Source organism: Haliotis asinina, chromosome 6 (genome assembly GCF_037392515.1).
Source record: "Haliotis asinina isolate JCU_RB_2024 chromosome 6, JCU_Hal_asi_v2, whole genome shotgun sequence".
Taxonomy (NCBI): domain Eukaryota; kingdom Metazoa; phylum Mollusca; class Gastropoda; order Lepetellida; family Haliotidae; genus Haliotis; species Haliotis asinina.
Window position 1 is genome coordinate 61,081,046 of NC_090285.1, and position 26,767 is coordinate 61,107,812.

At 37.4% G+C, this 26,767-nt stretch overlaps 2 protein-coding genes across 4 annotated transcripts in view; one reads left to right on the forward strand and one right to left on the reverse strand.

The window, feature by feature from the left end:
• LOC137286223 (centrosomal protein 43-like) overlaps positions 1 to 17,082 on the reverse strand; it is a 32,820-nt gene extending 15,738 nt beyond the window's left edge. For 2 of the 3 annotated variants that reach the window (XM_067817949.1, XM_067817947.1), the window contains exons 1-10: positions 16,972 to 17,082; positions 12,870 to 12,923; positions 11,415 to 11,469; positions 11,076 to 11,164; positions 10,077 to 10,229; positions 5,959 to 6,015; positions 5,009 to 5,079; positions 4,672 to 4,733; positions 3,356 to 3,379; positions 1,536 to 1,678 (exon numbers count right to left, since the gene is read on the reverse strand). In XM_067817949.1, the coding sequence (XP_067674050.1) occupies positions 1,536 to 1,678; positions 3,356 to 3,379; positions 4,672 to 4,733; positions 5,009 to 5,079; positions 5,959 to 6,015; positions 10,077 to 10,229; positions 11,076 to 11,164; positions 11,415 to 11,469; positions 12,870 to 12,923; positions 16,972 to 17,082 (819 nt within the window). The remainder of the gene's footprint in view (positions 1 to 1,535; positions 1,679 to 3,355; positions 3,380 to 4,671; positions 4,734 to 5,008; positions 5,080 to 5,958; positions 6,016 to 10,076; positions 10,230 to 11,075; positions 11,165 to 11,414; positions 11,470 to 12,869; positions 12,924 to 16,971) is intronic. The other variant, XM_067817948.1, reaches the window with a different exon arrangement.
• Positions 17,083 to 17,274: 192 nt separating this feature from the next.
• Positions 17,275 to 26,456, forward strand: LOC137286224 (importin subunit alpha-1-like). The gene is made up of 12 exons (XM_067817950.1): positions 17,275 to 17,412; positions 17,680 to 17,812; positions 19,881 to 20,009; positions 20,395 to 20,582; positions 21,021 to 21,193; positions 21,385 to 21,467; positions 21,756 to 21,966; positions 23,514 to 23,626; positions 24,032 to 24,208; positions 24,694 to 24,876; positions 25,285 to 25,434; positions 25,688 to 26,456. The coding sequence occupies exons 2-12, from the start codon at positions 17,753 to 17,755 to the stop codon at positions 25,781 to 25,783; spliced, it is 1,563 nt and encodes a 520-aa protein (XP_067674051.1). The 5' UTR covers positions 17,275 to 17,412; positions 17,680 to 17,752; the 3' UTR covers positions 25,784 to 26,456.
• The last annotated feature ends 311 nt before the right edge of the window (positions 26,457 to 26,767 follow it).

The following is a 26,767-nucleotide window of genomic DNA, read 5'->3' on the forward strand; positions in this document are numbered from 1 at the left end:
ATTCATAACTGGTCACTAGAATGAATTTCAGCATTTAATAATACTCGAAGCTAAATCATCCAATTTAGACATGGCTAATGAAAGCCGACGTCTGTCCCTCGCACGCCTGTGAACAGAACGAATTTATGAAGTAAATTCTGAAACAGATAAATTTCTGCAAAATTCACAGCGAATAGTGGAAGAACATATGGGTTTACACCCCGGAGCAGTTAAGTGCAGGTCAACCGTTGACAGTCGATCTACACTGCAAACATGATTCCGTCAACTGAGACCGAGTCTGAGTTGACAAATTACATGCCATGTAAACACACAATAATCACAAATTTAACCAATTATGATACATATTCATAACCAAATACCACATACAACATAAATTTAGTTAAAGGACTGAAATAATTGAAAAACTTATTGCCGTAATCGGGACCCCAGGTGCCTCCAGCCAACCTCGGGCGATAGGGAGAGAGTGACAATCATAGCCGATTTAGAAGGGAACTTCAAGGGATTTCAGGTGTTCCACTACCTTCGCCAGGAAGAGGAGATAAGCAATTAAGCATGAGTCAGGATAAGGAGCATATTGAGCATATGAGCATTGAGCATACTAGTATATTTGAACCTATCAAGCCATAAGCAAAATAAATTGATTAATGACTCGGGCCCCTGAGTCCTGCCTCTGCCACATTATGTAATTAGGCAGGTGTGATACTTGTACACATGACATGTTTTTATGTCTGTGGATTGCAAACAAACTACATCCATTTTTCTTGGATGACTGGATCTGACAGAAACTGGTGCAAACTCTTGTCAGTTTCAAGTCCTGCTTTGTACTATGGATGAATGACAGTTTCCAGCCACGCAGCAGATCACCATTTCTACTGAGATGATTTTTGATTGGATTGAATGCAAATTCAGAGAACATGTAGTTACAAAACCCAATATTTCTACATACATTGTTTATGGATAACAACTTCTTCTAGAGTATATGATTTTGTTTGACAACGGTATATGAATCCATACTGAAATAACGCATTAAGTACAATAAAAGAAGTTGTTATCCATACAGAATATTACTTTCTTGTGATTTGCCATACTTCTTAAATGTCCTTTTAACAGATCATCTTTCTCTATACACAATGAAGCTTCGGCGTATGAGCAAGTGGACCAGCCAATCGGAAGTTGTCATTACACTTAAGTGCACACCCACCTGCTATGACTGGGTTCATTCCCCTGAGGGCTTCGTTTCAAGGGAAGTAAGCCCAAGTACAAAATACTGCACTTTTGAATCGTGATTGTACTCTTATAATTTTGTTTATTTGCTTTTTACAAACAGCAGTGTATATTATATGTCATGAATAAGTGATAGCTGTGTTTTAATTATGTTTGATTTTTTGGTTGCATGTGACATTTATAATTACTTGCATCCATTTTACAATGACTGCAAATGTGCAAGAAGAGAGTCTCCCAATGTAAATGGATGTCATAAGCTACATTTGAGCTTGACTTGTTGGTTTAACTTATTTCAAAGACACCATAAATACCTTGGTTGAAGGTGGAGAAGCAGGGACATCTCTCATCTTCTTGGGAGCTGTGAGAACAATGTCTTCCACATCACCTGCCACCACCGTTCGACACAGCAGGAATAGGCGCTTGTACATTGAAAGGAATTCTTCAAAGTCAATACCTGCAACATATCACATGAATGAAAGATGGGGTCCACAGTTTCACACAATATCTAACTCACATGCAGCATGAAGTTTGATATTGTGTTGGAAGCATTGTACATACATAAGCTGGAGGACCCAATATGCTTCAACAACTCCACATTAAATCACTTCATCAGACATATATATGCTGAAATGTATAAAGAAGTTCTACTATAGCACAAGTAATATCACTGCTGATGATATAAACTTAACAGCAAAAAAGCTTAAGTGATTTACAGGTTAAATTTCTGCTACAATGAACTGTTACTGAACTGAACATTTGAAACACAGAATGTCACAAAATCATGGTAATATTTCCTTCAAGGAATACAGCACATGAAACAAAATAGAAACACACAAATTCATCACTACCTTGCTGCCTAAATACAAGTACAGGACGTGTGGAACATACGCATTAACTAATACATGCAAGATGGAATCATGCCACTTGCAGTTAGAACACAAGCAGATGACTGGTATTCTACCATTCATGTTATTATAGACTACTCATTACTAGGACAATGTATGAATGCTAATTCACATAAACATGACAAAATGCTTTCATTATGGATATACCTCTCCATCACCAATGACAACAAGAAGTGCACCCTACCCATGTGAGCATTTTCTCACTCTGATTACTACACAGCCACTATTCTACCCATGTCATCTTTGACTAGACATAGCAGTCACTCAACGTCTATATGAGTACAGGGCACTTTTGTGTATCATTTCAGCATATAAATCAGTATAAAACATAAAATTCAGTATAAATCATGGTCATATGTACATTAAAGTTGCTTTCATCTGATTGCTTAAAAAATTAACAAACTCCTTTGTCAACCTCTTTGAAGCTGGTATGATAAAGGGGAACACTTTTTATGAATAGACAACTTCTTATTTGCTACAGATGGAATGTTTGAGTGTAGATGCTAACACTATTGCCATGATTACATTATTGCACCCCGCAGCCTTTTCATGGAAAGTGTTCCTCTATCTTAACAATGCAAACATCTTGAAAACTTGCTTAATTGAAAATTTACAATGACTTAAATAAAATGATAAAGTGAAAGATAAGAAAAGAGAAGAAACTGCAAACTAGAATTACAAGCAGAAGATTGCATGAGGTGTAGCTGTTCTGGACTCTTATTCTCGAAACGTTCATAGCCCTAAGAATTCTTAACTTCGATTGTAGCCAATATGTTAAGAATGGGCTTAAGAAGTTCGTAGGGCTACGGACGTTTCGGGAATAGCTAGCCTGCTCTCAGTGAACAATACGAGAATTCCTCCATCAGTTTTATGTGGTATATGTCAATATGGGACAAGGTGACAAGTTTTGGGGATGTTTACAGTGGGTTGAAATGAAAGAAGTATCAAAAGTAATGCAAGTGGATCTTGGTTTAAGAATGGCAAGAACCTCTGAACATAGACACCTCACAGACCCCTATGACAAGGTACCAATGGAATCACTAGCTGATTCCTCAATGCACTGAATATTTTAACATGATATGATATTATCACTGACCACATTGTTTAGTCAACAACAATATAACATGCAGCATTCAAGTTTAAAAATATGTGCCTTAAGCAGGCATCCTTTGGAAAAAGAACAGATGACTTCATGCTGTCATTCCTGAATTATCATGATTATTTACCTCTAGGGGTGAGTGAGTAGATTCCTATAGGAAATGAAACTCACTATACTTCTGGTCCCATCAACCATAATGTAATAAAGGCAAAATTTCATATAAATGTTACCTGAAAATTACTTCTAAATAGTTGTAAACATTTAATCATAAAAAAATCTGGACTATTCGTAGGTATGCCTGTAAAGAACACTCAGTGCCCATAGGGCACATTTGTTGCTACTAATAAAACAGCATGAAACTGGGTGACTGTTCATAAAATAGGGTTGAAGCTCAAAAGAGGCAGTAAAATGACTCCTTACAGATTATCGGCCATCAAATTTAATGACTTTCTATGGGGTTTTCAAGGCCCAGTTAAACATTTTATGGAACTATATAACACATATAACACATAAGTTGTTGAATGCACACAAGGTTGGTCAACTGTGGGACTGACCATTAGAGAGAAACAACTCTTAGCAACATCGCTGCACTAAAAGATAAACAAATGGAATTAAACAACTATGTCATTGCAAGATATTTTTATTATGCTTTAGGTTCCTGTATTATCATAAAAGACAATGTTTTTTAACACACTGGACCTTTTTAGGGCAAATCCTTGCACATTAGGGCCTTTTTAGGGTAAATTCTTTTTCAAGGATAAAACAAATTTAGCCTTTTTCATGTCTGTGTGAACCCTGTGTCCAGTATTCTGTATCCTAACCAACACATATTGCTTGCAAGACAGTCAGATCAGGGGTTCAATTTAAAAAAAATAAACAAACAAAAAAAAAAAAAAAAAAAACCCAAAAAACAAACAAAAAAACCCAAAAAAAACAACACTTGCTACAGGAGAAGCGACAAAGAAAAATAACTACTTTATTACTATTGCAAAATTTATTAGCTACATTTTTGAGCAGATACGAAATGAAATCTAAGCTTATTTGCAGTTTTAAACCATAAGTGAAAATTGTCTAGTAGCCCACTGACAAGTAAGATGCCATTATTTGACTCCCCAAAGTGAAAACTGACTTGTCCCTGACGTCGGGGAGTGGGATTTTTGAACCCCTGCAAATGAATTATCTGACAATATTTATGAAACTAGTCTGTATCTCTATATCACCTATTAGCTATCACTTACTTAGCATATTGGTAAAATTTTAATTTCCAGTGATACTGAGTGCATAAAAACAAATCAACTTAACCATAACAAAAACAAGGTTATAGTGAACAGGTAGAGTTATCACATGGTATCAGTTCACACGTGCAGGAGCATATCCTGGAAACATTTTCACTCCCTAGAGAGATGTTGGTATCTGGCAGGTGCAAAAACATGATATACTCACTGCTGTTAAAGTCACGGTCAACAGCTTTGAACTCATCATTTACGTATCTGTCAAGCATGTTTCTGAAACAACAACAGTCATGGCTTGTATTCTTAGAACACAGAGACTTTCTTTGAGTGGCATGTTTCAAAGTTGGTGAATCAGATAAGGACAAACATTAGCAGATTAAGCTATGTTGTTTTTTACTGAGGGGCAATTTGATAGTTATCAACGTAAATTGTGCAATCGCACATCCTAGAATAGACACTTCCATGGTGACACTAAGACAGAGAACATTCTAAAATTTTTGAAAATTACCATAAGCAGAAAAATCATTTTTCTATAGAAACATATTTACTTGTGGAAATGTGGGAAGATGTCAATGAAGAGTTCTCGTAGTTCGTCCTTGTCAATTGAACCACTGCCATCCTGGAAAAAAATAAAGTGAAAATAATGAACAGGACCTTGCAGTGCTAAAAACTGCCACAAAGGTTTATACTTAACTGACAGGATATTTGTACTATATAAATGGAAAAGGATGTAATGAGCTCAACACACCTAGTTCGTTTCTGAGCGAATTTAACAACACTAACGGTATCTACCCCATTAAAAGTATTCACATGTTTCTAGCAAATTGACTTACCTACAAAATGAGACATACAGCACAAAAATCGAGGTAGTACTTTGGGAGATAGGGTCAGTTGGCTAAACTCATAACAGTCCTTTCCTTATATATATATATATATATATATATATATATATATATATATATACTAATATCCTGTCGTGTCACCTTGTAGGCACTTTTTAGCATTACAAAACCTTGTGAATAATGGCAATGAAATCTTCCAACTAAAATTACTTCCAAATCCACAGTGGCATGTCGTCTGGTGCTTACTAATATCTCAGAGTACTTAGTTCACAAATCAAGTGAAGTTCAGCAACAGTTGTATGGGTGACTTGACTCCAATGGGAGGGTTTCAGTCCTGCCCCTCACTGAAGCTTGTGTAGCACAGCAGTGAAACTGGATGCTGGCCAGGATGAGATGGACTTGTGACCGTTAACTTTCCTAACAAGGCAACTAGCTCAGATTAAAATTTCAACACACATTTATCCATGTAACCCCTAAAATGGTAAACCTCGAGACATGTATCTTGTGTATGGAGTCTTATGTAAACAAGCTTAAGACATAAGCATTATATTTTTTATCATAATTTAACAATACAAAATCTGTTTCACTATAAAACAATGTGTGCCATCAAACATCTTTATGATTAAATGATGAGAACTAATGAAGTGCTGACATACCTTGTCATAATATTCAAACTTCTTTTGTGCAGTTTCTATCTGTGCAGCTGTGAGTTCCTGAAACAGTGATGTCATTATGTCATTTGATACCTGCATCTCAGCATTTGTGTTGTGCATAGAAGGTTGCAGTGATGCGAGTTCTATTCCACCTCTAGCAGTTCACTAACTATCTAGAAAGCTATAATGTGTAAAAGAATGGAAAGATATTACTCTTTTGATATTCACCACCACCATCTGTGAATCCACGTTTAAAAATAAAAACTTTTCTGTTCAGAACTGCTTACAATATTTAATATTTCCCCCTTTCATTCGAGTCACTACTACATGTGTGCCATTGCGCAACTAGACAGATGGATACCAATTACCAAGTCCTATACAAGTGACTTATTAATATTTTAAATTTTGTTCTGATTTTATGAGAACACTGAGTCGAGAACACATCATTTTCAATCAAACACTTTCTTTGTGATAGTGTGTACTTGAGTTCATCAAGTGATAAAAAATCTTAGATACATAATCATTAATACAATATGCAAACATCTTTTAATCACATACAGTATTAACACCCACAAACCCATGTTCATACATAATGATGAAGATCAGGGTTAGAAATGATGCTTGCTGAAAGAAACAACTAACGACTTTGTCATTGTATCCCACATACCATTGTATCCAGTTGATCGCTGGAGTGTCTGGTCCAAACACGATTATTTACAGTCTGACGCCATATAGCTGGAGTATTGCTGAGTGTGGCATAAAACGTAACTTACTCACATTATAATTTCTCCCTGATGAAATGATTATTGTTCACCAAGGACAAGGTAGATAGGTCTACCTTTTGAGTACAGCACCACAAACTTTAAAGACACGTCATAATACTATGTTACGTAATTGCAGATGATTTTGTTCAAAGGCACGTTCTTGAAACAATGCCATACGACGCCGGCATAGCAAGAAGCTCGTCAAGCTCAACGAGTGTGTATAAGCTCTGCTCACTGATGTTTCATCTCTACCAGCCATGTCATTACAGAAACCAAATGATGTTGTGAGTTTCCAGTAGTAGTTCCCGGCAGATGCGCAATTTTCCGCAAGCACCAGTTTTAAACATTTTTTTTCACTAATATGCTCATATTTCTTTGTATTAAGAGGAGCTGAGGTGTTATATTTTGTGTATTTATACATTTTGTATTTTATAAATTTAGTAAGAATGACTTACATTCTTCACATTTTGCCATATTCTATTGTTTGCAGTTTGGGTCAATTTAAATAATCTTAATATATTTTATATTTAAGTTTCAAACTTAACTATTTGGCTCAAATGAATCACAAATGTAAACTAATATACATATATATCCTTGTCATTCAGTAATTTGCACTATTACACTGAAATGGAGTTTATTCATAATAACTTTTCGAGGCGGATAGACTGCATTACACTGGATATGTCAGCCATTTTCATGCCAGTTTGGTCAACGTATTCTATTTATTAGATTTATTTCAAGGGGTTAGGGTAAGGGACCTAATCAAATATAGTAGGTAGATGCATGAGTACCAGTTGTTTTCCTTTTCCATTCTTAATACTTTGTTCACTTGAAAAAAAAGAGAGACAAAAAACGTCAAAAGTGAAATAAACGATGAAGTGTTTTAATGTAGACGAGACACCAAGTCTACCAATAACATTCACAATTATCTGCAAACAATGCGACTCTTCTGTTTAACAATGTGGATGTAGCTCAGTTGGTTAGCTGTAGGGCTAACAATCCGAAGGTCGCGGATTCGTGTCCGATGGGTTCTCACAAACTGGTTGCCTGTCTCACTGACATGTGACCTACGTCTGAGAACGTCTTCACGAGAAATTGTGGTGCTGAATTCTAAAGGTGCTCCAGTAGATTATTTATCAAACATAAGAATGACAAATTGTAAAAAACACTGAAAAATGGTTTTCTGGTCCAGCGCCCTGGTGGGGGTCTCAGAAATATGTTCTTTACAGACGAGTCAATGTTGTCACTATTACCTCGCTTGATAACGGTAGCCATTATCCCCCCCAAAATGCCTTTTACAACGGACGCAAAGGTATTGCAATTCACCCCTTATACATTACTACTAGAACAGGTTCCTGACTGTGCTGAATACTACCAACTGGGGTTCAGAAAGTCAACATATCGTGTAGGTTTCGCTGGTTCGCTCTCTGCGTTAGAAATATTAACTCCGCACAAAGCAAACACTTCCGGGTTTCATGAACGGCGCTTCCCCTTTGACATTACACCCCCACTCCCCAACCCTTCTGAAATATTTATTGCAAATTTTCCTTGATCTTAGAAATGGTCAAACTGAAACCAAAAACATGGAAATCTGCGGATTCCTGGATATTCACATGTCTGATTTATTGAGCTTGCTGGAAGCATGCAGTAAAACATGTCAACATTATATGTATGGTTATAACTTGTACCATCCAAACACAGAACGCAAGAACTGACACAACAACATAGAGATAAGTTAACAATAACTGTGTGCTGTATTACCTGTATTCCACAATTGGAAATGCTACTGAATATGTATCAAGATACATTTGGAACATAACCTGTATACAGTGTATGGATGGGTATCAGAGGTTCAAAGAGTATCACATTATACTGAAATAAGTCTGTACTGGGATACATATCACAATATATTGTGTAATTCCACATTTTGAATTCAGAAACATCATTGAAAGAATTGAAGTTCACAAGCAGAACAAGACAAGATACTGATGATAACCAACAATGACAACACCATCTCTGAGACAAAGATGTTGATGGAAGCAGAAAATGCACATGCAGATTACTGAGACTTGCATTTTGGAATTACAGAATTATATTGAAGGTGTTGGCATAGTTACTTAAGGTGCTACAATTTGCTCTACTGCCTTCATTGCACAACTGATTGATACACCCAGACAGAACTGAAGCACAGTGTCTATTGCATGTTTCTAAACACAAAACAGTTATATTATGCATACTGGGGGTTGTGACAACACTGAAAGAGTCTGCACACAAAGCTGACTCCAAGGTTTTTACACTCAGTCATAGGGGCTCAATCCTCAAGGTCGCTGGATCACCAGCCTGCTGCTTTAGCCACCTCGCCCACCATGCCCCACAATATCAGTGTCATATATAATTATGAACAAATCTGGTGACTGTCAGTATGAGAGGAACTAGATTTACACTGCAAACACTGTACTCATGCGATAAATCTACAAACTATCAAAATTTGACAGTAATTGGCATTTTCTGTAAACAGAGCTATGTATTAAAATGAAAGATGCATTAGATTTCACGTACTTTCTGAAATTTCCACAGAGGTAGATGAGCTTTAAGTTCAAGAAGCATGCTATTATTGCTAAAGTTAAAAGTGTAGTATCTTGGTTCCTGTACATCTACAGAAGGTAACAAAGCATGCAAAATATATACATAGCTAATGAATGCATAACATTTAGAAGTGCACAGTACCCACTTGCCACTTATTAAAGAAGCAAACAAAGTGTAGGTACAACACAACAAGACACAGGTACCATCACTTGGAGGAGAACTTGACGTCCCTCCTACACTACCTATAGGTTACCTTTGGGATTCTCATGTCCTCGGCATCCTAGAGAATAGCACAGACTGATACATTATCCCCGAGCATACATGACAGACAGTGACTCTACTCCATCATGGTCAGAGAATGCATTCTATCATTACAAGATATCATTCTGCTGCTGAACATGTTGCCTTATATCATGTTGATAGTCTGCTCTACAGACTGACTATATGCCTGAGAATCATGTTTATGTGGCCTTATGATCCTTTTACTGAATTAGTTGCATTCATATGACTATTAATTCTTGGGCTGAGTATTGTCTTGATTCATCAAGCTACATGACTCCTATCATTCTTAAAATGGTTCCTGTTGTGAATAAAAAGCTGACCGATATATTTCAACTAGTGAATGCATATAAGCTTTACCTAGGTGCTAAAATGATGAAGATAGAAACAAGACATCAAATATGCCTTAACTCAAGAGAAGTTACATTGATAGAGAATTGCTTGTCAGAAGGAATGTACGGGTCTGTGAATGTTACACACTTGTATACTTACTTCAGAGATTGATCTGGAGTGGGTGAGTGGAGGTTTGCTTCCCTGTGCTGTGGGACGAACAACCTCAGACAGAAGTGGGGCCTTAGGAGAAGAGCCTGTGTCAGGCAGTTTCAACTCCCTTGCTAGTGTGGCACGCTTGTCATAATCTTGACCCTGTTAATATGAACACTGACATTAGGTACCATACAGGGTGGAATCACTATGGCAGTGATAAAAATGTTTTGATAATTTACTATGACAGAGAGCGATTAATTCAACACAGGAATTTGTTTGACTCGTGACATGTTGGTGCATAGTTAAATATGAGCTAACAACATATGTGCGGTGAAACCAATTTAAAGCAGCACCCCATCGGATTGAGATAAAATGCAGGGTTACACTGGGTGCCAGATTAGACAATGACAATCATTTTACACTTGCCAGTCTCTCTCTGACACATGTCACACAGCTTAAACAAACCCCCAGTTTTAACTGAGAGAAGCATATTCCCATAAGGGACCTTGACAGGCTTACAGCGTTTGATTCACCATGCAATCACTACTTCCTGATTATTAAGCGTGCTAAGATTAATTAGTGCATTGGATTATGGGTCAATGATGAGACATGCTGGTTTAGACAGTGTTTGTTACAGTTAAAATTGCTTGCTGTACCTAGAAATATGAGCTGGAATACAGAATAGACAGGTGCCAGATTAGATGTTTTAATAATCATAACATCCTTGTAAAATAGTGGGACCAAAATTTTATGCCGGTTTTGAGAGTGTGCCAGATTAGACAGATGCTGGTGTTGGCAGTTGTCATTGTATCAAAGCTCTTCAAAATAAATGTCTCATTATATGATCATTCAAGACTTTCTTTTCAGCTGGAATACTCTCAGTCATTTGAATCAATAGGTTAATAAGGCTTTCAATATTCTTTTTCACATCTGAAATCCACTACTTCATGACTCACACTGATGGACCATCTGAGGAACTGCAGATAACCCTGAAATTTTACTTACCAATCCTGTTTCAGGATCAAACACAGCCAATGTGAATTCAAGATCAAAGAACTCGAGGAATTCACGAACCAGACTTGCTATCTGTCTACCTGAATGCAAAAAAGCCGAAGTATTTATCACAAATTTGAAAGCCTTTCGGTTATATGCATAATGTTCATCAGTCAGAAATATGAAAACAAGGATCCTTTTGCCAAGTCAAGACTTGGAACATACTAAACAAAATCAATATCTTAACACAATAGATGTACATCTGCCAGCTCACAATGACGACAATGCCAAAAGACACAGTGCAGCAAGAAGTGAAAAATTATCCCTGAGGTTCAAATGCAAGGAACTCACCCTCTTTGGTAGACAGGAACTGTTTTAAGTCTTTATTTAAGAATGGAGTTTTATTCTGAAAAGAAACAATCATGAGTTATTATCATAGGCAACTCACACCAAGATACATGAGGTATCTTCTAAGTGATACTGTGTACTTCTGCTTTCTGACATTGTGAACATTGATACATTTCATACATGCTTAGGTAGGTTCCTGAAAGTATATCATTTTGACATGACAACAACATGGCCATATTTTTGGACGTGCATTGTCTACGGGCTCATGACATTTTGGTCTGAAGCATTAAATGGATTAAGAAACGTTGCATGATTTATAACAGACGCTCATGACAATCGTCTGTACATGTTATCTTTTGATGTTATTGTGGTGTGACAGTGATTGGATAAAGTCAAGAATGCTGATGGGCCAGCAGCAAGACATCAACTATTCCTGTAATAAAACTCATTTACTTACCACCTGGCCTCATACAATCTCCATGATCATTAATATTCTTATATATTTAAGAAACTGTATTTTTTGAATGGGAACATATGAAAGCACAAAATCTCAGATAAACGATAATTAAATTCATTTCACAACACTTGAATTTCTTCATGTGAAATATACAGTGGGAGTAGATCTCTGCAGGATTTGCTGCTCTAGTCATGAATATTCTATTCTCTTTCCAGTTTTCAATTACTATCATAAACCTGTCAACTCACGTTTGTTTAATGAAAATCATGACCAGTACACTAATTTTTTCTTACACATTTTCTAAATATTGGTACATGAAGTTTTCTCCTCTAATAACGTCAGTTTCTGATACACTTGCCAGCAGAAATCTCCAAAATACAGTCAAAAATACCCAGAAAACATTTTCTGCTGGAAGGGAGGAATTTGCTACCCTAGCCCCTCCACCATGACTTAACCAAGACCTATGGCCCCATGACTCTGGCTTTTGATGGTCCTCACTTCTTGTTCAAATTTCTGGTTGACTGCTATGCCATCATCATGACTACTATTGCTACCAGCAATGCTAAAGCTTATAAAGTTATATGCAACCAAAATAATAAACATAATTAAAACACAATTATCCTTTCTTCATGACACATTACGTGACACATACTTACTTGTGTGTGTACACATCTGAGTCTAGACTAGTCCTGCTCATGACCTTGGCACCTAGGCATCCCGCTTCAAGCTGCACAAACCTATTCACTGCGCATGCCCTATGTGCAGTGCTCAGCACAGCACAGTTGCTAAAATCACTTTCCTGCCCAGCTGAATTAGTGAATTGCTCCAACTCTGACAATGCAGGGTTTTTTTTCATTGCATATTTTTCAACTTTAGAAGTTGAAATTGCATTTTTGATAATTTGTTGCTGTAAGTCCATACCGAAAAGTATCAGGATCTGCAAAGTTGTGTTTTGTGTTGCATGCAAGCTTTAACAATGCTGTATTTTGAAATATAACTACCTGCACTGATTCTTGCTCCTCTAATGCTAAGAATACACTTGCCCGTAGCTGTGCCTGGAATTGAAATAATAATAATATTAAAGTCATGTTTTCTTGTGAAAGAATAAGAAATGAGTTTGGATGAGTGAGTGAGTGAGTGAGTTTGGTATTATGACACACTCAGCAATATTCCAGCTATATGACAGTGGTCTGTAAATAAATGAGCCTGGACCAGAAAATCCTGTGATCAACAGTATGAGCATCGATCTGTGCAACTGGGAACCTAAATCGTGTCAACCAAATCAGCGAGCCTGACCACCCGATCCTGTTGGTCGCCTTTTGTAGCAAGCTTGGGTTGCTGAAGACCTATTTTACCCCACATCTTCATGGGTCAAGTGAGTTTGGAGTTTACTACATATTTAAACAGTGCTTCCTGACACCTGAGAACATCTAAGAATTCTCCAGGAAAGCAGACCTATTATTTCTGAACTAAACTACCACAAATTATTGTCACAGCAACTAACTATTCATGATATTACTATAATATGATCGTTTCAACCACACTACGACAGGTCTACATGAAAGGGTTAGCGATCTGTGCAGGTTGAACATGAATACGCTTAGATCACCTTTCATTCTATGGAACTATTTTCATACAATCTAGCAAATACTATGGTCAGGAAGATTCACACTCTAGGAATTCACACTAAGTGCAAGTGGATTCTTAAATGTGGACCAGACATTTATCATATCAGTTCACCCCATGAGCATGGATTTGATACCTAGGACCTACACAATGTTTACAACTTGGTCTTATCCCCTGGAATGATATAGATCAATGGTGTCAAGTCTGTGATTTGATTTGAAAAAATGTTTAAAGGGGCACTGATGCAGAGTGAATAATGTTTCTCGCCAACGGTCTAATTATGAAACCAAACTCCAAATTGGTTAGCGCCCGCTTCGCCGACTGTGATGGACAAAGGGACTGGGCTCTGGTCCATAGTAGCAGAATTTCTTCTCCTTAACAGTCAGAAGGCCGGATTCCCATCATATGTCTTTATTTTAAAATAACAAAGTAACAAAATATCCCAGCGGTGTAGTTTTTTTTCTCGGATGCTTGGATGGTATAGTGACTGATCCAATTTGATCCTATTTCTGTGTTTTTTACCTCGATATTTAATCATGTTATGTGAAAATATGACGTCTACAGGCACGTAGCAAACCATTTGTTTCAGTCCGAAAGATTGCAAAGCTTTATATTTAGATAGTTTGAGTGTTGGCCCAGCTGTGATAGCAAACATCATATGTAAATTTTGGTAGCTACCCTGGTTTATTATCTATGATAATAAACACACACAGTTGAATTATATGAATTCGTAAACTAAAAACAATGACTTTGCCATTGATAGAGAAATCTGAAAATTTTCTCATGTAAAGTAAAGTGATTACACCTATTTACCCAAGAACACAGCAAATGCCTGTACGTATTTCTTATGCAACGAAGTTTCGTTGGTATCTTCAAAACAGTTTCAGCCCATAAGTGTTTTAAGGCTGCATGCGACACAGAGATTACATCATCCTTGCTGTAACTCGCGTTTGATGGTGTAAACCTACACATGTTATTTGTCATCATTCTCTTGATGGTCAGTTAATGAATTTATAACAGGTATAATTAGTGGTAACAGCACTCAGGTTACTCAACAAAGGTTCCCATTTGGCATTTCTCCTGTCTGGAGTAAATACTCAACATTGTAAATTAAGGTCTGTAGTGGCAAATGTATTGTACGTTATGTAATATGTGCATGTAAGTGATGCAAGGGGTTTTATCAGCTGAATTACAAAAACAAACATCTATCAAAGGATTAGCCGATAACACACTGACTGATTAATTGCTTTTATCTTCTACAGCAGATTTGTCTAAAGGCAGTGTGTGTAGATGTACTAATCTATACTGACTACACCCTGTGCAAGTGTAAAAACAACATCCTCCCTTCAAAGAATTAACCACCATTGCATTGATTGATTGATTGCTCATTATTGCTTAACTACATTACTTAGAATGACGGACATTATACAGTTAGTTGCCAGGTGTGCTATCTTGGATGACCATTGAGAAGTTTATCAGGTTTTCACCAACGTGAAAGACGAGAAACGATGTGTTACTTTTTCGCAAATTAGACTGTTGTAAGACCAAGAGACACGACACAGAGCAGGATTATTTACCAGCTTCAGATGAATGGAATATCGTTCTTTTATGTGGATATTGATGGATACATTCGTGAACAAGGTAGTAGCCTGACATTGTTGCCATAACAATAGTCTGTTTTACATTCATTATTTGCATTTTGTTTTAATTTATTTGTTGTAGCATTCAGCAGAATCTATATGACAGAAAACACACACTAGATCATGTATGTGTGTGAAATAGGATCAACATTGGCAGTCTATACAATGTTTAAATGTTACAGTCATGTTAGAAATTTATTGGAAGTATAAGCAGACCGTGTGATCTTTTATTAATTTTCAAAATCATACAAATATGACAATAACCTAATTAGGGTTGTGAGACAAAATATAGGGCCGTACATCGGCTTCGCTATTTTTCCGTCCTAATATTTTTTTTACCATTTCTACCACTGGAAGATGATTACCCTTCACAGTGTTTCATTTGTTTTCATAACACATTTGTAATGAAGTAAAAATGTCATCACCTTAGTTGATCTGTCTATAATTATACTCTCAATTGCGCATACGGACTGCGCAGCAGAGGTCACGAACTCTGGGATATCATCCGGGTACTCACGGGAGAAAAACAATAACAAAAGTTTAAACCAGTCCGCGGAAATTGCTCCGCATCAGTGCCCCTTTAAGCCTTCACAAGATAAATACTAATGAAAACTAAAATAACATGAGCCTACCTCTAGAATACAGCACCAAACACTTTACAAACATGTCACAGTACTCTTTCATGTGATTAGGGTCAGATTAAGGTTAGGGGTGGGATTAGGGTTAGGTTTGGGTTAAGTTAGGCCTGGTTAACCTAACCCTAATGTCCTCATGAGTTGTGGTGCTGTATTCTAAAGATGCTCCAGGGTTTGTAATATCAAGCATGATGGTGATGATGTCTAGCAAGTATTGTGTGTCTCCTAATACTTCAGACTTAGTGGCCTGGTATTTTCCTCTTATAACTGTTGCGATTTTATGTACTGAGCAGTTATTGTACACTACCAGCATCCATATCCATTTGGATAAAGAAATCTCATCAAGATCATGAAAGAAGGGTTTGTTCAAGTTTGTGTCAGCAGTACTTGATTCTTAAGACCACAGACACACAACACAGAGAATGATCCCTGAAATTTACCGGGGTGGAATTTCATATTTTATTTTGGAACACGCTTAGTGCTGATATCGGAACCTCTTACAAAGAATGAACAATGACCCTACAGAAATACTGAGGACAATCTGAAGAATGGGATAGATATTTTACGGATCTGGTCAAGCGAAACATTACATACATAGTTTGAAAAGTCTGTGCTGACAACTTCAACAGGGACATCTTATCACCTGGCAAACAAACCTTTGTGATAGTCAACATAATGCAGCAGTAATAAAAAGTGCTGGACTAATCCTAGGTTATAAAAGTTAGGAATGTAAATTTTATACGACCTAGATACCATATTCGAGTATAATATCGCTACACAGGTGGGCATCAATACAGTATGTGATAGGGTACACGACAGTCTTTTATAGCTTAACCGTGCGTCAACTGACATTCGAAACCAGTGATCTTGCCCGGCCACAGACACAGTTTCAGCATTATCACAAACATGAAGAGAGCCAATCACTGAAATCAAACAAGAGAACTCGTACCTTTGTTGTACTTAACGCTTAATAGCAATACAATGCCAGATGAAAAAATATAATGTGATAAGGCATTCCTAAACTGAAGTTTTCAATCACTTTCACTCTCCTATGTCGAACGTAAACAAAGTGGCGTGCATGTCGGAGCACAGCAGAAAAGTCTTCAGAACTCGAGACGTGCTCATCAAACTACATGCCATCAATGACAATTACACAACATGAAGCAACGAAGAGAATAGTCAAAGTTGTAATTGCAAATTACCCTTATTTTGCCCAAAGTCCCGTTAGTTTCTAACGTCTGGGCAACCAAATCCCTAAGTTCGGTATCTTCGTCGGCAGACATCTTGAACTTCGGAAACAGTACGCGGCGCATGCGCTTTGGTAAAGTTAGTTTTGGACAGTTCTGATTACCTTAAAATATTAGAAACTTAATTTTCTCCTAATGCATTTATATTTCATAGATAAATGCTGAAATTACACTTATATATAATTCATACATCCGCAAACTATGTTTGTGAAATCGTAAAATTTGTTGATAGTTTCTATGGCTACAACCAATGAAATCATTCCAATTGTGAACATGTCCAATGAGAGCGCAGGGAGTGTCAAGCTTCTGAATCCCGCATGATTTGAATCGCCATACATTCTCCTCCAATCCTCCATGCTGACTGGGCGTGTAAACATATAGCTGTACATTTTGCTGGTATGAATCTTTACCTCTTTCAAAAAGATTACACATTTTGGCCCCACATTTTGATGCTTGGGAACACGTTTGGTGTTTCTAAGACAGCATTTTCCATGTCTGTATATCCTGACATTTTCTTTGATTTTATCAGCTGATACCCCTCCATAGTTTGGAATGGTCACATTTTCTTCTGCACAAAGTAAGCCCAGAGCCAGTAATTATAGATTATTGTAATACGTCTACATACAGTTGTCAGACTTGGATATATCCCTTTTCACTTTTCAGATCAGATCAGTTTTTCTAACAAAGGACTACCCACAGGATATTTTTGTTGCCATCCATTCGAATCAAAAACATCATGCCTTCTGAAGAAAACCAGCGCATCAAGACCTACAAGAATAAGGGCAGAGATGCAGATGTAAGTTTCGTATTGTAAATGGTATCAGTCATTTTATAGTTCTAGACGATCCGATGACCAGCAAATACAGGTAAATGTAACCTGTACCGGTTAGCGGCCAGTTACTGGCTTTGTCACCGCTTACCAGTTGTATTGCCAACACCTGTCAATGTGTGGAATACTAGATCTACGGTCAGAATGTCTGTACAAGCGCTTCAGACACGTGTTGGCGACACCTTTTTCGTAACTGGTCCTGTACGGATGCCAGTCAAATCGCCCCAGCGACAAAACGCCCCAGCAAATTTGGTCAAAATGCCCCAGATATTTGGTCAAATCGCCTTCAGAAGGAGGATCTTGATTGGGAGCAGGGATGCCTCCCGATGTAGGGTCTGACCGGCTTTCTTGTTTGCATACTGGTCCAGTACACTTAATTCGTACTTTTTGGGTGTTGTAATCAAAAGGGCCAAAGATGGAAAAACACAAATATATGCTTTACTGTTATGATATTTATGATTATTATATTTTATTATCAATATGTAAGCTATTAACAAAAGTATTGTTTAATAGTGTGATCATCATACACAACAGATGTGTGCTTAATTATCACTTGACACATGAGTCCGTTGCTGACCCCAGTCGCGCTCAAGGACATATTTGTTTTTGCTGATATTCCCCCTCAAAAGCAATACCCTTTATAGGCATGGTAACTTGTGTGAACTGAATACATGACAAGTTTTATTTATAACAACTTCTGTTTATTCTTTACACAACGTTTCAGGGCTAATACTTATTCCTTCATCAGGTGAATGCTGAGTCAGAATTAGTTCTGAAACATTCTTAAAAGAATCATAAATAATCCATAAAATGTGTCGTGTATTCATTTTAGTTCAACTTCTAAATGCCTTTGAAAAACTTTAGTATGAACTGGTGGTTGAAATGTTCGTCTGTTTAGCTTTATCATGAAACTAATCACCACTAATTAAGTTGCTGATAGGGTAATTGATACACATGATTTTTTAAACCTCGTATAAACATTACAGAAACAGTTGTATGGTTGACTTATACTCACGACCATAAACACCTAACCACTACCACGTCTACTGTTAATCTTATTTACATTGTTGACTACTTGTAATCATCACATAAACAGTTGTATGGTCTAAAGTAAACACTTAACCACTCTGAGATAGTTTACTTTTTATTTTAGATAAACAACACAGAGACACTCTAAATTAGGATTAAAATTGCTGTAACAACATGAAATAAATTTCTTTGAATCTTACTATTTTGCTAAATGTTTGGCCATTTTGACTTTCCACTGACCCATTTGCCCTTTAGTCCTGTCTGTTCCCCTGTTTTGATGTGCACTCAGTGTTTGGTAATCAGTACATATTTTATGATTTGTGATGTACTTGCCACTTGAGTGCAAGCCTAGACTTTAAGTAATCTCTCTCCAATCTTATTGCATCCAGAATCAGAATGGCTTGCCTTGGTATGATTATAACAATATTCTTTGATATATTGCTAAATGTTAGGCAAGTGGGAGTGTTCAAAATTGCCTCAGTTCACCCAGCAGAAAATGGCTATCTGGTGGCTATGAGTCATGTAACTAAAACCTTTTAACAGGTTAGGTTATCCAGCTTGGGTTATCCATGATAATGTTATCTGAGACTACCTTCATGGTGTGGAGAATCCTTAGACCAGCAAAATAAATACCCTTTTTATTATGTTGTTGTACATACTTCATAAGAGAATCCCTGTTAGTAATGATAGAATACATTAGGATCAGGTTTTGAAAGTCTGTCATTAGTGGTTTATGAATTATTGCAAGTGTATGTAAATAAAAGTGTATAAGATTTATCCTTCCTGGAAATGAAGTACTCATGGCTGTTACAAAAGGTGAAAAATATGTCAGGGTTGTAATAAACTTTGAGAAAAAATAGCTAAATATTGTGGAGGTGTTGAGTCAGAAATATATTTTGACTTCAAAATAAGACTCTGAAATCTGATTTTGTGATATTATGTACACATGTGAATAGCTATTCTGTTGGTCTGGAACAAATTTAATTTTAAAATATTTTGCCCACAGGAAATGCGAAGACGGAGAAATCAAGTTTCAGTTGAACTTCGGAAGGCCAAGAAGGATGATCAGCTGCTGAAACGTAGAAATGTAGCTATATTAGAAGAGCCCACCAGCCCCCTGCAGGAGAGGAACAAGGTAGGCAATGAAAGTTTGGTTTCCATTTCAACAATGTCATAGTGGCTATTAACCTTGAATCACCAAGAAGATGTTGATAATCATGTTACTTTGATATTTGTACATGAAATGTATTGCTAACATGTCCAAGCATGACCATTACGTCAGGTGAGACTGCATCATGCTTACCACAGTCATTGTCAACTTATTCAAAATTAGTTTGGTAAGTTGTTTTGATTGTGGTGAGATATGGTTTGCATATTTTGTGATTGTGAGGAACATTATATAATGCAGAAGATTTTGTTATGTCTACTGTGAAGTCGATAAAATTCTGAAAATGCATGGACTCTTATGCTGTGATGAATTATTTACATTGTCACTTATTCATTGATCCTGTCTGTTTCAGCAACAGCCTACACTGACTATACAGGACATAATCAGTGGCGTAAACAGCAATGACCCAGCCACACAACAGACAGCCACTCAGGGAGCCAGAAGACTCCTGTCAAAAGAACGTAACCCTCCCATCAATGAAATTATCAACACCGGGACTGTTGTTCCGAGACTAGTGGAGTTCCTATCATACAATGACCGGTAATGTCATAATGTACTTTATTTTCACTGTAAGCCATTGTTTTATTTGGGGTAGCCTAGTCGTTTACAGCGTTCACTCATGCTGAAGATCCAGGTTTGCTTCTCCACATGGGTACAATGTATGAACCCTATTGCTGGTGTCGCCCAGCATCAATGAACCAAATTCATGCGCTCAAATAGTTACTGTTAAGTTGATGGCTATTTATCAGGTTAACAGACATACCTTCCAATATGATACTGTTGTTTAACTTTTAAAAACTTGGGTCCTATGCAACATATTATATTTGGGACTGCACTTTCTCAATAAAAGTATAGGATATTTTGTTTGGCGACCATGTTGTATTGGGAAGTGAAATATATATTCATTGCGATTGTTTTGCCATAATATGTTCCTATTTCTGAACCGCTTTCATGTTAAATACATAAACATACTTGCAGACCTGATGTTCAGTTTGAGGCTGCCTGGGCCCTGACCAACATTGCGTCTGGAACCAGCGACCAAACAAAGGTTGTGGTAAAGGCAGGAGCTGTGCCCTACTTCATCAAACTGCTGGATTCACAGCACCAGAATGTGTGTGAGCAGGCTGTGTGGGCTCTTGGAAACATTGCTGGTGGGTGCTTGCATCTTTCTTGTTTAAAAGGGCACTTAAAGGGCACATATTTAAAGTATGCAGTGGCCCAGCTGAATGTCTGGTTCAGTTGAAAATTCTGTTTGTTGAATTTGTTCCAAAACTCAAGTTGAGCATTTCAAGTGACACTCACTTATAGTTTATATATTGTTCACTTTCTCTTGTTCCTGCAGGTGATGGTCCTGAACTGCGAGACCACGTGACAGACGCTGGAATTGTGGAGCCCTTGCTCAGATTAGTCAAAACTGATGTACCTGTAAGTTGATACGACATGCATTATCCAACTGCATGGTAATCTTAGAATGAGGGGTTATTTCAATTGTGTCACAATTACCTCCCCTTGATTTTTGACAGCCAATTTTCTAATCAATCAGAATGTGAGTTACAAATCAAGCTTGAATGTGAGACTGACAATATTTGCCATGTTGCAGTCATCTTGCAATAATAGATGGCTAGAAATTCATGAAAGTCAATTTAATCAACAAGGATATATTTCCAGTAGGTTTCAGATGCTGGTTTCATAGTGTCTCTATCCATTTTTCAGTCTGGATTCCTCAGGAATGTCACATGGACAATATCAAATCTGTGCAGGAACAAGAATCCCCCTCCCAAATTCAAGGTTGTACGCCAGTGTTTGCCCACACTTTCTCGTCTGTTATATCATAATGACCGCGAGGTGCTTGCTGACACATGCTGGGCAATCTCATACCTCACAGATGGTACCAATGACAAGATTCAGGAGGTTGTTGATGCAGGTAGGAAATGAGTTGGATCAGGTTAGGTTCTGTGATGCTTGTTATTGTTTCCCAGTTGCTGAGCTTGATCCTGTCACTGACTGGATTGTCCGACTTGACTTATATACTGGCAACAAATAACACAGGTCCAGTTGTATCGTTGCTTCGTTAAAGGTCACATGCAACCAAAAAATCAAACATAATTAAAACTCATTTATCACTTAATCATGACATATAATATACATTGCTGCTTTCAAAAAAGCAAATAAACAAAATTATAAGCGTACAATCGTGATTCAAAAGTGCAATATTTTGTACTTGGGCTTACTTCCCCCGAAACGAAGCCCTCAGGGGAACGAACCCAGTCACAGCGGGTGGATATGCTCTCAAGTGTAACGACGGCTTCCGATTGGTTGTTTCATTTGCTGATATGCTGAGGGTTCATTGTGTGTACAGAAAGATGATCTGTTTGATGGGCATTTTAGAAGTATAACCAGTCACAAGAGAGTAAGATTCTTATGGATAACAACTTCTTTTTGTGTACTTTTTTTTTTGCGTCGTTTCAGTATGGATTCATATACTGTTGTCAAACAAAATCATATACACTAAAAGAAGTCGTTATCCATGAAGAATGTATATAGAGATGTTGGGTTTGGAAAATACATTTTCTCTGAATTTGCAATCAGAAATCATGTCAGTAGAGATGGTAAACTACTGAAATTATGTGGCTGGAATCTGTCATTCGTCCAAGTACAAAGCAGGTCTTGAAGCTGACAAGAGTTTGCACCAGTTTCCGTCAGATCCAGTCATCCGAAAAAAATGAATGTAGTGTGTTTGCAACCCACAGACATAAAAAACATGTCATGTGTATCACACCTGCCTAATTACATAATGTGGCAGACACAGGACTCGGGTGCACGAGTCATAAATCAACTTATTTTCTTTGTCGTGTAGTCTGATAGGTGTTAAGTTCAAAATGCACGTGGTCAATGACTGAAGCTGTGTATTGCATGTTGTCTTGAGCAGACAGGCAGACAAACATGTAGGTGTGAATATACCATACACTGAGCTTTTTCTGTGACAGACTGCTTACCACAATCAAGTTTTTTTACGTAACGAGTAGATTATTTACTTGTTTGTGTAGACAATCAAGATTAGACTACTCCTCACGACCTCGGACGCTGGGCATGCATACTGTTTCAAGCTCCGCGAACCTATTCACTGCACCTGCGTTATAGACGCAGTACAGCTGTGGAAACCAGTTTTCCCCCCAGCGCAGGGGGTAATTTAGTGAAATGTTTGAACTCCGATTTCACAGGCTTTTTTTTTTCATCGCGTTTTTTTCAACTTTATAGGTTGAGTTGGCATTTTTTATGATTTGTTTCGGTAAGTGCATACCGAAAGTTACCAGAATCTGCAAAGTTGTATTTTACGTTGCATGTGACCTTTAACTGTCAAAACTAAACCCTAATGATACATTAAATCCTTAATGCAACCTTACTTTAAAAAACAAAAAAAACAAAACTACTTCATGTTTTCTTGATAGTTTAAATTTCTTGTGAACACAGGTGTTGTGCCACGTTTGGTGGAGCTGCTGGGATGTGTAGATCAAGTATCAGTCCTGACACCTGCCCTCAGATCAGTTGGCAACATAGTCACAGGGGACGATTCACAAACACAGGTACGTGCAAGCTTCACTAGTTTGTTTATTGAGTTGAGGGAATGGGATGATAAAAATCTGAGTGTTTAGAGAAACATTTCAGGACTGAAACAAAAGGCCAACAGTTCCCACTGTTTTCATTTTGCTATAAATTGTAACTAAATCATACTGACAAGTAAACATTTGTCTTGTACAAGCAGGAACAACCACAACTTGAGGACTAGATAAATAATCTGTCAGTTTGACATAAAAATACAAAATAAATTGATGGTAGCAATGTTAAACCATTGGACTATTCATTTACAGAAGCAGATAGACTTGTGGTTGCAGACTGAAGAATATATTATTCGTTTTTTAATTCCTACCTTACATGTTACTGCCTGTGTTGTGTACTAATGGAAATTTAAACAACCATTCTGAACACAGGCAGTACTTGATGCGGGTGCCCTGAATGGCTTTGAGAGGCTGCTAACACATGCCAAGATCAACATTCAGAAAGAAGCAGCATGGACACTGTCTAATATAACAGCCGGCAACCCCAACCAAATCCAAGCTGTCATTGACAAAAACCTGATACCACCTGTTGTCAGCATCCTGGAAAAGGTATGTTCCAACAGGCTGCTGCTTCAATCCTGCTGAAGAGTGATGTGAATTGGTGAATTTTTTCCTACTTTGTTTTTGATTACATGTTGACCAAGTGCTAGTGTTGGTGATATCTTCCATTTCCATATCGCCACGCTGTTTCATGCCTTGTTTAGCGAAACCTGTCAGTTTCTGTGTTGCTTCTGAAAGTGGTATCTGCTTTTCCCTATCAGTTCTGCAGAGAAACCAAGCTTTTTCCTTATGAATAATAAACATGTTATATGCTCTCTACAGCTGTATCTGCAGTGTGCTTGTCAAAGCCAAGGGAATATACTATGACCTGTGGCTCATATGTAACATGTTAGGCCTTGATCTTGTTTCTTGGCTCAAGCACAACTGTAATGTAAGCCATAAAGTAGAAGTGTAGTTTACAGTTAAGTTTTTTCAGGTGAATTGGTAAGTGACATATTTTAACAAGTGTTGATTCAACGCTTTGTGCTCGTCAGGGAGACTTCAAAAGTCAGAAGGAGGCTGTGTGGGCTATCACTAACTTGACGTCAGGTGGCACAGTGGAGCAGATTGCCTACCTCGTCCAAGGAGGTATTATCAAGCCTCTATGTGATCTCCTCAATGTGAAAGAAGCCAAGGTTGTGCTTGTCATATTGGATGCAATACAGAATATAATTACGGTGAGTAAAACAAATTCATACATACACACTTCAGTGAAAGAAAATTGGTACATAGTAGTTTCAAGATTGGTTACTGAAAAGGCCACTAACATTGAAAAATCCCTCCTAACAATATTAGTTGTGGAAACATCTCGTCTACTGATACATGTTTTAGGGGTAATAAACTCGGGTACATAGTTTGAGGTAACTGAAGCCTAAAATCAAGTAATGCTTTCAAATCTAAAAAAATAACTGAAAAATGAGCTATTTTTGTGTTACCAGATTCATCTCATACCCACATTACACAGACAGGAACTAGTGGTGTTTGGAATGGAAATAATCTGAATGTGACTCTTTTGTTTGATGATCCCTATGTCAGTAACTTTGTAGCACCTTCCAATGTATGTGACATTCATGTCTTGTCTCCAGGCAGCGGAGAAGATCAACCAGCATGAGGCTGTCACCATGATGATTGAGGAGGTCGGTGGTGTGGATAAGATAGAACAGCTACAGAACCATGAAAACGAACAAGTCTACAATGTTGCACTCTATATCATTGAAAAATACTTTGGAGAAGAGGTAAGTATTCTAACACAGCCACAGCAACATTAATTTTGTTATATAATAGTTTGTCATCTTTTATGACAAGGCTGCTCAGGACCTTTTCAAAACCAGAATTGGAAGGTGATAGTTTGGGGTTAGTTACATGCTGTGTAATTTCCAAATTGTACTGCCCAGCAAGCTCAAGATTTGTCTTATCATACATTGCGGTTTCTTCTTGGATGCTCATTAATGATACAATGCATCTAAACTTCATCCATTCCTTCTTCAGGAAGAGGATGAGAATGTTGCCCCTGCTGAGACAAATGACAACATGTACCAGTTCAACGCTGCAGCATCAGTACCAGCACAAGGATTCTCATTCTAAACAAAGATACAGAGGAGCCTTTTCTGACACATGCTCACTGACAAACTCAGAACTGTTATCTGTTGAATACATGCTGGTTTTATTCGTGCTGAACATTTAGACATGGATGTTACCTCGCTGGTAACTAGTGCTATGACCTGTGTATTGTGCAATACGGCAAATTTGTCAATTGTATTGCTTTTTGTGCTTTTCAGGCGTCTTGTTTACACATTTACAACGTGAGAGACCTCAACTTTGTATGAGTCATTGATATGTGAACCTGGAGACAACTTGACGTAATAACTCTGAAGATTTATACTGACTGTACATAATTATATTGCTGACATTTTTCTTTTTGCATACTCCATGCTCCCCCAACAACATATCATGGGCTGTAAGCTAGTCTACACTGCAGCACATGCCATGCACCTTCCTCTGGCTGGTCATTTCATATGATTCTTCAGATTCTTTGTCAAATGTTTTTTGAAACATGTCAATTCAATCATACCTGCTTCTTTATCTGATTGTCCACAGAAATGTTTATATCATTTGTATTGAAGACACTGAAGTTGATTGTAATTTTGACTAGCCATCAACATACATAAAACATGATCATCTTTTTAGAATAATCTCTACACTCACATTTTGAAAACATGACTCATTCTGCATATTCTCATTAAATACACTTCAATCACTTCCTGTTTGTGTTTTCATTTGCCAGATGTCATATGTAGTTACCATGTGTAAGATAAGTAATCAAGATAACAAATGGATTTTCTTCCCTTGGTGAAAATTCAACGTCACAGGTAACTGATGGGACAGGTAACTGATTTACAAGTTGTGAATAGGTTAATCTTTTTCTCAATCTTTTTTTTTTTGAAAATTGTTATAGGTTCTGACTGTTGGAAGGAGTCATTAAAATCATTTGCTAAATAACTTTTCTCTTCATGCCACTGTCTGAAATCATAGTAAAGGTTTAGTATGGACAAATGACTAACTTTCCTG

Bases quoted from the DNA above. Each gene is read 5' to 3' on its own strand.
- LOC137286224 (XM_067817950.1), top strand. From the start codon at position 17,753: ATGCCTTCTGAAGAAAACCAGCGCATCAAGACCTACAAGAATAAGGGC. The intron at 17,813-19,880 runs GTAAGTTTCGTA...TTTTGCCCACAG, and splicing joins ATAAGGGCAGAGATGCAGAT to GAAATGCGAAGACGGAGAAA. The intron at 20,583-21,020 runs GTAATGTCATAA...ACATACTTGCAG, and splicing joins TTCCTATCATACAATGACCG to ACCTGATGTTCAGTTTGAGG.